This window comes from Etheostoma spectabile, chromosome 6 (genome assembly GCF_008692095.1).
Source record: "Etheostoma spectabile isolate EspeVRDwgs_2016 chromosome 6, UIUC_Espe_1.0, whole genome shotgun sequence".
In the NCBI taxonomy this organism is placed as follows: Eukaryota; Metazoa; Chordata; class Actinopteri; order Perciformes; family Percidae; genus Etheostoma; species Etheostoma spectabile.
The window spans coordinates 20,444,474-20,454,328 of NC_045738.1; the positions used below are offsets into that span (position 1 = coordinate 20,444,474).

At 40.8% G+C, this 9,855-nt stretch overlaps 2 protein-coding genes and 1 long non-coding RNA gene across 4 annotated transcripts in view; 1 reads left to right on the top strand and 2 right to left on the bottom strand.

The window, feature by feature from the left end:
- bmper (BMP binding endothelial regulator) overlaps window positions 1-1,466 on the top strand; it is a 37,973-nt gene extending 36,507 nt beyond the window's left edge. For both annotated transcript variants that reach the window (XM_032517506.1, XM_032517505.1), the window contains exon 16: window positions 365-1,466. In XM_032517506.1, coding sequence (XP_032373397.1) covers window positions 365-546 — 182 coding nt within the window. In that variant the 3' untranslated portion in view covers window positions 547-1,466. The remainder of the gene's footprint in view (window positions 1-364) is intronic.
- LOC116690501 (uncharacterized) overlaps window positions 1-8,369 on the bottom strand; it is a 22,693-nt gene extending 14,324 nt beyond the window's left edge. Inside the window, exon 1 of the long non-coding RNA XR_004332273.1 lies at window positions 7,765-8,369. This is a non-coding gene — a long non-coding RNA (uncharacterized LOC116690501). The remainder of the gene's footprint in view (window positions 1-7,764) is intronic.
- Window positions 8,370-8,420: 51 nt separating this feature from the next.
- The window catches only part of eaf1 (ELL associated factor 1), a 7,824-nt gene continuing 6,389 nt past the window's right edge, over window positions 8,421-9,855 (bottom strand). Inside the window, exon 6 of the mRNA XM_032517507.1 lies at window positions 8,421-9,658. Within this exon, the coding sequence (XP_032373398.1) occupies window positions 9,609-9,658 (50 nt within the window). The 3' untranslated portion in view covers window positions 8,421-9,608. The remainder of the gene's footprint in view (window positions 9,659-9,855) is intronic.

Here is a 9,855-nt window from a genome sequence, read left to right on the forward strand (position 1 = left end):
ACTTTGAGTCCCCCTCCCCCCCCCCTCAAGTATATCTACCTACACGCACATTTGCACATACAACTTAGAAACACAAACAAAATACATGTACACATTTTTTCTTTTCCATCTATCTAAATAATAACCCATCCAAACCAGACATAGTATAGTAGTATATAAGCCCAAGAACAGTCAGTACACAATACAATCATCTCGAGTCCTTTTTGTATTTATTCAATAAACTCATTTTAAATAGTCCCTTACAATTGCTCATTGTTGTACATGATTTGATCTCTTCACTGCAGCTGTTCCACAAATGAACTCTTTTAGTTGTGATACTAAGTTTTTTAAATTACCCTTACATGATGTTTGCTCTCCCCTTCAGCCACCCAGTGTAAGCACGGCGCTGTGTACGACACCTGCGGACCCGGCTGCACCAAAACCTGCGACAACTGGAACGAGATCGGGCCGTGCCACAAGCCCTGCGTGGCCGGCTGCCACTGCCCCGCCAACCTGGTGCTGTTCCAGGGACGCTGCATCAAACCCACGGCCTGCCCCGGACGGTGACCCTCGTGACCCAGGTGGGAGGGAAGGAGAGGGGGGGGGGGGATGGGTCAGAGACGGTCATTTATAATATCAGAATCAAGGAGCCCAAAGAAGCCAGGAAGGACACAAAAGGGTCTAAAAAAAAAAAGTTGACAGATCAGATGCGACCAGGTACTCAGGGTCCAGAGCTACACACGCCACGGCGATGGGAGGAGGATCCGCGCCGCGGACTTCCTTGTGCTGACCCGAATTTCAAGCTTGTGCAAGAAGAATTGAACTCCCGGGAATAAAAACTCTATTTTGGAGATTTTACAGTCTCAACCCTCCTGAGGAACGTTTGCCCACGCTGCCACGGACCCCTGGGGAACTATTTGGGCCAGTGGACTCCTGCTTGAGCCAACATGGCGCCCAAATGTCCCCCCCAAACACCCTGAAGTGGGAAACTGAGCACCTGCGTGTGGACTAAGGAGATTCAAAGCGGAGAAACTCTCCGATGCATCGTGTCAAAGCTGCCCTCGTGATCTCTGTTCAATCATTTCAAACTGTAAGCTAGCCAGATTTATATGAAAGACAGACAGCTTTTATATTATTATTGTTCTAATTATTCTAATTATTATTATTATTATTTGTTGTTGATGTTAATTTATATATCGGTCAAATGACATGTAGCAAGAGCCAGACTCATGAACATAATTGCGTTATGAATGATTTAAAGGGAAACAAAAGCTATTTATGTATTTGTTGTGTTACTGTTTGAAGAGAAATGCCCAAATGTGACTCAGTTGTTGCACCATCGCAGGGAAAAAGTACTGTATGTTAATTAATCTTCTCCGTGTACAGGTTGTTGTGGTTCGTCTCAAACTGAAGGTGTTCATCTAAGCATACGTTTCACTTGACGATAATTATTTAAGACCAGCAATATAATCTTTTATCGAAGTTCATTTCTGACTGGTCTTTACTTTCCTCAGATTTAAAAGCTTTAATAATTGTAGGAGAAGGCCCGGAGGTCGCAGGTTCAAGCCCCCAAAGGAACTGGAGACATCTGGAAAACTGAAGGAGGAATTGTACCTTTGAGCAAAGCACCTTTCATTAAAAGATTTCCCGGGAAAAAGAAACAACATACAGTAACTCTCAAAATAATGTTTCTATTTTATATAAATTAAAATAATTCATTTTCATATGAAACAATCTGAGAGGGGGGAAATTGCTCTTCGACTGAACTGCTCAAAACCTACAGACATGCAACCTCAGAGAGTTCAAAGTCTCAAGGAACAGTTGTTACCTGCAGCCAAAGTCCAGAATGTTGTAAAGCTGTAGTGAAGAATGTTTTTTTTAAATTCAGAGAGAGAAAGAGAGAGAGAGAGACAGAGAGAGAGAGAGAGAGAGAGAGAGGGAGAGAGAGGCGGAGAGAGAGAGAGAGAGAGAGAGAGAGAGAGAGAGAGAGAGAGAGAGAGAGAGAGAGAGAGAGAGAGAGAGAGAGAGAGAGAGAGAGAGAGAGAGGTTTCTGTCTCCCCCATGAGGAATTCTTGACGGTGCATGAACATGATACAAGCCTTACGTGATTTTAATTTCAATTTCATTTATAGTATCAATTCATAACAAGAGTTATCTGGAGACCCTTTACAGATAGAGCAGGTCTAGACCACACTCCAGAATTTACAAGGACCCAACAGGTCTAGTGGTTTCTCCAGAGCAAGCAACAGGGCCACAGTGGCGAGGAAAAACTTCCGTTTTGGAAGAAACCTGGGACAGACCCAGACCCAGACTCTTGGTAGGCGGAGTCTGATGACCGGTTGGGGTGATTACGCACCACACCCCCCCACCAAGGAGGATTAAAATACACGATGGACTCTTCAGACGAGGTCGTTATCTTCACACGAGTCTCTGCTAGTGAAAGTGGCCGGACGCCATGTTGTGAACATACTGAGAAACAGAGAGAGAGTTGTATGGAGTCTTAATTAGCTCTGTAGCAACTCATATGTTAACGGCTTGAATGGAGAAGGTAAATCCTTATTATTAAAAAGTTATTATTAAAAAGCACTAAAGCTTTAAGAAAAAGTATGCAAGTAGAATAAGGTATATGTAGTTAAATAAAAAGTAAAAGTACTCAATGCAGGTAAATGGGACTGTTACTGCAACTAATCGTTATTTTCATTATGGATTAATCGGCTGATTATTTTCTCCATTAATCAATTGATTGTTTGATTTGTAAAATTAGTGAACGTAGTGAGAAACAATATTACTAATACATTATACTTATCATTATTGAAAGGAAAAAACAAAATACATTCTCTAAGTTTAACCCTTGTGTTGTCCTAGGGTCAAATTGACCCGTTTTCCTATATCAATGTTCTTTTTAATTCCCCAATTGTAATTACCCCAACTAACATGATTGATTCCACCCAACGCTCTTTGGCAAGTACAAATCTCTACTTTCATTAATTTTGGGTCTTATTCAATTTTATAGCATTTTGAAAAACCAATTGAAGTGGTTTTGAAATATTATTGAGTAAAAGTTGACATATTCCAGTCTGTGATTATCCATCAACATCCATTCCTTTAATTTTAGTCTCAATAATTCCTAGTTTCTGTTTTTTTAACTCAAACATTAGGTGTCATTTCCTAAAAATGAGGTTTATTGACCAAAAATAACTGTAAAACTAAAGTTAATAAGTTAGTGTTACAAGTGACAAACATTGAAAAAAGGGACAAAAACGTAAGAAAAAGTTAAAAACATTGATTAAAAAGCGTCAACAAAAGTGTTCATTTTCAATTTTGAAGGGCAGACAACAAGGATTAAACCATGAAATGTTTTTGTAAAGAAAATGACTAACGATAATCAAAAACAAATTGCTCTTACAGTGAAAAAAAATCCTAACTTGTAAAGTAACTAAAACTGTCAAAACAATGTAGTGAAATGGGCATGTAGTATCTCAGTGGTTGAGTAAATGTACTTACAGTAGTTCCATTCCAAGCTGATCAAACACCCAATTCAATGAAGAGTGAAAACTCCCATTTCAAATTCATTTGCACACTTTTAATACACGTCACATTTGTACAAACACATTTCACATAAACACAGCACTAAAACCAAAACATGAGAACTAAAGACCCGAATGGAACAAAGTTAATTTAACAACAGAAGAGTGTTACAGGCATTAGAGGGACTACCACAGAGGAAAGGTAGAGTAGTGTTCCTTCAACCATCACAGTAAACTGGTAACTATCAGGAGTCTTGACACTGGTGTGGTTTCGAGTACTGAGCGGTTTGTCAGTTCACAGGCATCTCCTAACCAAGCACACATGGAATCAGCAGATTTCATGTGGGCTTTCATCTCAAATCAGAGTTTTCCGCGGTGATCCAAATTGAAAATCTGCAGAATGCAGCGGACTGTGTGAACCAGATTCTGCTTGGCCCGGATTCTAACTCACAATCGAATCCTCTGTTCTGGGAGCTCATAAAACAAAGATAAACGTTGTATAACGACACATTTGAGAACACACAGGTACGATATAAAGCTCCAACAACAGTTAGCCTGCATCTCAAACAACAGCAGATTAGTTTAGCAATATCACAATGTTCCCCAAACTGAATTTGACAAGTAATTGAAATCGTTTAGCCTTTCAAAACTTTAATTAGTAAATATTTAGAGAAAACCTTCATACATTCATTTCAAGAGACTATTCCCACCAAAGATTCCTAGGAGTGGATGTCCAGTGACCGGTACAGGTTGTTAGATACAGATATTCTTGGATTTAAGCTGCCAGAAACATGTTTAGTACTGTGTGTTTCATACTGTAGGGCTTTGGGAAACACTGGCGACGGTAAAAACCGTCTGGTCTTTAGTACATTTGTTGTCGGACGGCGACATGACGCATACGCGGCCTGGGCGACCGTAGGCGGAGGGTCTGATCGGCGAACCACAAACCTCCAAGACTTTGTAACAATACGACCGCGTTGCAATGATTGGCTACAGGAGAGAAGAAGTCTGTTCTTTGAGTCGCGATCAGAAGGAAAGACCAGGCGGTTCACGGCGATCATGTAGCCAATCATGGCAACGCGGTCGTATTGCTAGAAAATATTGAAAAAAGAAAATTAGTAATACCTTGGGGGTGCGTGGCTCGGCGACCGGACGCTCTGCAGACCCTCGGCGCACATGTTGCCGTCCGCACCTAGCCTAGAAATCTAGACGCAGCCTAGCGACAGCACATGTAATTTGCAGCTAGGGTCAGGCTAGCAACTCTCCGTTGACTTGTGAGCTGGAAAAACCAAATTCTATAAAATGTCAGAAAATAGAAAAAAAAAAGAAAAAGAAAAAGCATCCATCCAACTTTCTCAAAGTCCAGGTTGATGTCTTTAAATGTCTTATTTTGTCAGTCTAAAACCCAAAGTTCAGTTTAATATGATAAACAAAACAGAGACAATCAGGAAGTATCTTTATTTGAGAGGTGGGAAACAGCAACGCAATCAAAATAGTTGGTGATTATTTTTCTGTTGATCCACTTATCAATTGGTCAACTAATGGAGGTTGTTGGTAGAAGAGGTCTAATCCCAGACAAGGAAGTGAAAACACATGAAAAATAAAAAACAATTTCTTGTTGATCACAAGTCTTTACGACAGATCAGTTGTCTAGTTACTAGAGATAAAACATCAACATACTTTTGATGTTTTGTTTTTTTTCATTCCCACAACATTTTACCAATTGCAGAAAACTTAAGTTTCAGTGTTTTTTCACATTTGGAGAAACATAAACCGATAAAGATTAGTTTGAACTCTGACCATAGATGAACTAAATCTCTTGGCATTTTTGTGATGAAACTCTTCGGTAGTGTTTCTGACTTGTGGATGTTTTGTTGCATTAATAATGTAATACTGTACGACCAGCGCCAAACGATCTTCACTAACACCCTGCAGGGCCGGGAAAGAGCCAATCACTGACGTCCCTGTGTATGCACGATGGGGACAGACCGGCTATCTCCCTGGCTGATGATCTGCGGTTTGCAGATGATCTGTGTCGGCGTGTTATTTGCCTGATAACCGATAAAGTTAATGAATTAAAAACGTTCCACTTCCGGTATTGCTCCGTTGTCGCTGGACATTTTGCCGTGTGTCCTTTTGGCCGGATGTTTGTCACCTTCCGCTTTCTTTGTGTTGGCATTCTAAACTCTGGTGGATTTCTGAGGACTGTGGTTACCTGGTCCTAAGGTCTCTGCAGGGTAAATCCAGACAGCTAGCTAGACTATCTGTCCAATCTGAGGACTATGGTTTCCTGGTCCTCAGGTCTCTGCAGGGTAAATCCAGACAGCTAGCTAGACTATCTGTCCAATCTGAGGACTCTGGTTACCTGGTCCTCAGGTCTCTGCAGGGTAAATCCAGACAGCTAGCTAGACTATCTGTCCAATCTGAGGACTATGGTTTCCTGGTCCTCAGGTCTCTGCAGGGTAAATCCAGACGGCTAGCTAGACTATCTGTCCAATCTGAGGACTATGGTTACCTGGTCCTCAGGTCTCTGCAGGGTAAATCCAGACGGCTAGCTAGACCAATCGCAGTAAATAAAACAACCTTTGAACGTACACACGTTCCACCAAAACAAGCTCCTTCCTGAGACTATTTTGCATCGCCCATGACGATTGTGATTGGTTTAAAGAAATTCCAATAAACCAGAGCACGTTTTTCTCCCATCTCAGAATGCTGGGTGGACTAGCCAGACCCTCCTCCGCAGCGCTGTGAAAGAAGGTCTGGCAATGCGAGACTTTGTTTAAAGTTTCTAATTTATTGAATAATTGCGTAAAGCATTAAAACATAGCTTTGTTTTGGAGTGTGTAACATTCAAGCATCTCAATTTTGACTTGAAAGATTTTAAATTTCACTGTAAATGCATTTTGGTTTCAAATACTGGTTATTATTTTCATCAACTACTAATAATCAGTATGGCCACCGGCCTCGAAGAACCAGTATCGGTTGATCCCTAACGCACGACGACTCAAACAGTCTCGGATAAAAGAAAAAAAAATCTAAAGATTTCCACACAGACGTGACTCTGTGAACGCCCCCTCTCTGCAACTCTTTGGCATATGTCCCAAAATGACACATTCATCTTCATATCCAAACTCACTGCTGTAAGGTATGGAAAGCTTCTACAATATATGGATTATATGAACGTGTGGAATCAAAAATAAGATGTTCTCTGTTTAATTGGAAAATAAATGAGACGACTGATAAAACAAATGTGAAACAAACAGTGGTCACTTTGAAAATAATACCAGGATACTAATATATCGCTATTATATCAGCATGGCTATTTAAGGACACATATCATCTTAAATTTTAGATATTGTATTATGGCATCACAGTAAAGTGATGTAATTTTCTGAACTTACTAGACTATTCTAGCTGTTGTAATATTTACCTTTACCCACTTAGTCATTATATCCACATTACTAGTGATTATTTATCAAAGCTTTCATTGTGTTAATATTTTGTTAAAACACCAATAGTCAACCTTACAATATTGCCTCAATATCGACATTGATGTATTTGGTCAAAAATATTGTGATACTTGATTTTCTCTTACTACTAAAGCTGTTTTCCCAGACTTAACCCTGTAGCGTTTGAGTTTCAGGTGGTTTATTAATGGATATTTTTGACAAAATACCTCTATCAATACAGCAAAGATATTGTAGTGTTGACTATTGGTGCTTTCACAAAATATTTACACAATGAGATTTTTGAGAAATAATCATCATTAATGTGGATATAATGACTAGGTGGGTAAAGGCCAATAATAGTACAGCTATAACAGTCTGGTCAGTTCAGAAAATGACATCACTTTACTGTAACGCAGCCTTTAAAACACTTATGCCATATTACGATATCCAAAATCTAAGACGATATCTAGTCTCATATCCCGATATTGATATAATATCGATATATAGCCCAGCTCTTCTTCCAGGTGTTTGTTGTGTTGCAGCCATGGAGCACAGTGAGCAGTGCTCTAAATTGCGGGTTTATTTAACTGAAACAGGCCGTTAAAACTGCAAATCACTATTAAATCAAAATATTATTTTCTTTTTATCTGTGAAATAAGCATGTGACCCGTTTAACCTCCACCCTCTCAAACTACAATCAAACTAGTAATAACCCTAAACCTGAAAATTGGAATCAGAAATGTTAAAATCAAAACGACGCCCAACCCTATTAAGTGTTTACACTGTGAGTCAGTGGGGTTTATTGTGACAAAAAATGAGGAAATGCATTAGTAGCAGCTATTAACTAACTTACTAACTCCTCGTCTGTTTGACGCAGGGCATGTAGTGTTTAAGGCTTTTAAGGCTCTGACACACCGACCCGACGGCCGACTGGCGGCAGTAAAGGAAGTCGGACTGATCATTGGCTCCCATCGGTCCAACGAGTACCTCAGGACACACCGAAGTGACAGCAGGCGGCGCTGAGCTTTACTGTCGCCCAAAAAAAAAAAACGGAAATGACAAAAGCGTCACGTGGGTCTGGCTTCTCCCGAATTTCAAAGCCGACCATCATGGCGGCTCGTTCGGAGTGCGATCGCATATTTTACGAAACTTGTTCACCGTAACATGTTTCTGAAAATATTTCCGGTAAGTGTTTTAACATAATGGCACTAATTCACTAGTCAAGGGCTAGCACTCCACCAATCAGACCGGTCATTGAGTCCCGAGTCAACATGTCTAATCGGCCCAAATGTAAGCCGACGGCTCCTCCGACGGACGACGGCACGGAACACGCCGGACCGACTCGACTCACCGACCTCGCCAGACTGTCCGACGGCCGATCATCGGGTTGGTGCGTCAGCGCCTTTACATGGCAGCCCGGCCAATGACAGACGACGCTGCAGCTCCACGGGGATTTCTTTGCCTCTTTTGGCTCAGTGTTTTTGATTCTCCAGCTACAAACAGACCGTATGTGGGAGTTTCTGACGCCCTGATCAAAAACAGAAGCCAGATATTTTTCTCAGGAGTTTGTGGAGAACAACCTTACATTCAACTGTTGCTAACACATTAGCCATAACATTATTAGCTTATACATACAGTATCAGGTCTGTGTTTCTGTGAGTTTGATTTGGGGGTCTTTTCTGCCCCCTTCTGGTTACAAAACAGATGACAAAATGATGAAATGCAGCTTTTAACAGCTGCAACTTGGCTCCATTGATGGGGTCCATGTGGCTCTGGATGTCAGAAGTCTAAATCAAATTAGGCAGAATCTTAATCTACTAAATCTGTTGTATGACTAAACTGAACTCACAATGCCAAAACCTGAAAAGTGAAATCATAACACAACAGCAACCTAAAAGTTCATCTAGTAACTGTTTAAAGATCAAGACCAAGAGTACAACTCTGTATTTTTCTTCTTGTCAACAAATCCCATAAAAAGACATTTATTCATTTCTAACAAATGAAGGTGAGATTTATAACTTCATGAAAGATAACCAGCAAACCCTTTAAAACTATGGAAGGCACAGAGTACACACTGATCTCAACCCACTAGTTAAGCAGATGTGTGTTTTCTCTGATTTGTTGCTGATGTTGCAGGATGCACAGGTTTATCTGTGCAATGCTGCGATTTTTGTATTCATAGTGAATTGACACAAACGATGTGGAGAGCCCCCCCCCCCCCCCCCCCCCCCCCCCCCCCCAACCTTCTCTGATGAATAACCAGACAAGGTGAGAGAATGAGGGATGATATTTTAAGACAATCTCTTCACTGTCTTAGCCTAAAAACAAAAACACATGATATGAGTAGATAAAACTAGCAGCTCTAAGTACAGAAAATATGTATGTGCACTCTAATATATAATCTTCCAAACCTCTCAAGTCTCGCTATACAAAACAAAATATACATCTAATAAAAATACACTCTTAAAGTCCCAGGCTGGCCAGCTTTAGGGATATATACTAAAATCTAATCAGAAAAACAGTCAAACCAAGATATACAGCTGGTGTCAGTTATCACAGCAAAGGAACAGTAGCACCAGGCAGAAAGGAGGAGTGTGTGGAGAGAGAGAGAGAGAAAGAGAGAGAGAGAGAGAGAGACTGACCAACGGAGAGTTCAGTCGTCATCACTGTCGCTGCCCGACTCGCTGAGCTGGAGGTCGTTTCCTGTGAAGACAAACCGGTTTGAACATGGTTTATTGACGAGTTTCCGGCCATTATTTGACAAATGCTAGTCTTGCGTGGTCAGACCTATCTCCACAGCGCTGTGGCATATGTCACTCCCCGATGTGAGTCAAATGCTGATTTGATGATTCATTCTCAGATGTAAACGGTTTATGGCATAACGTGTCATACCCAATGAG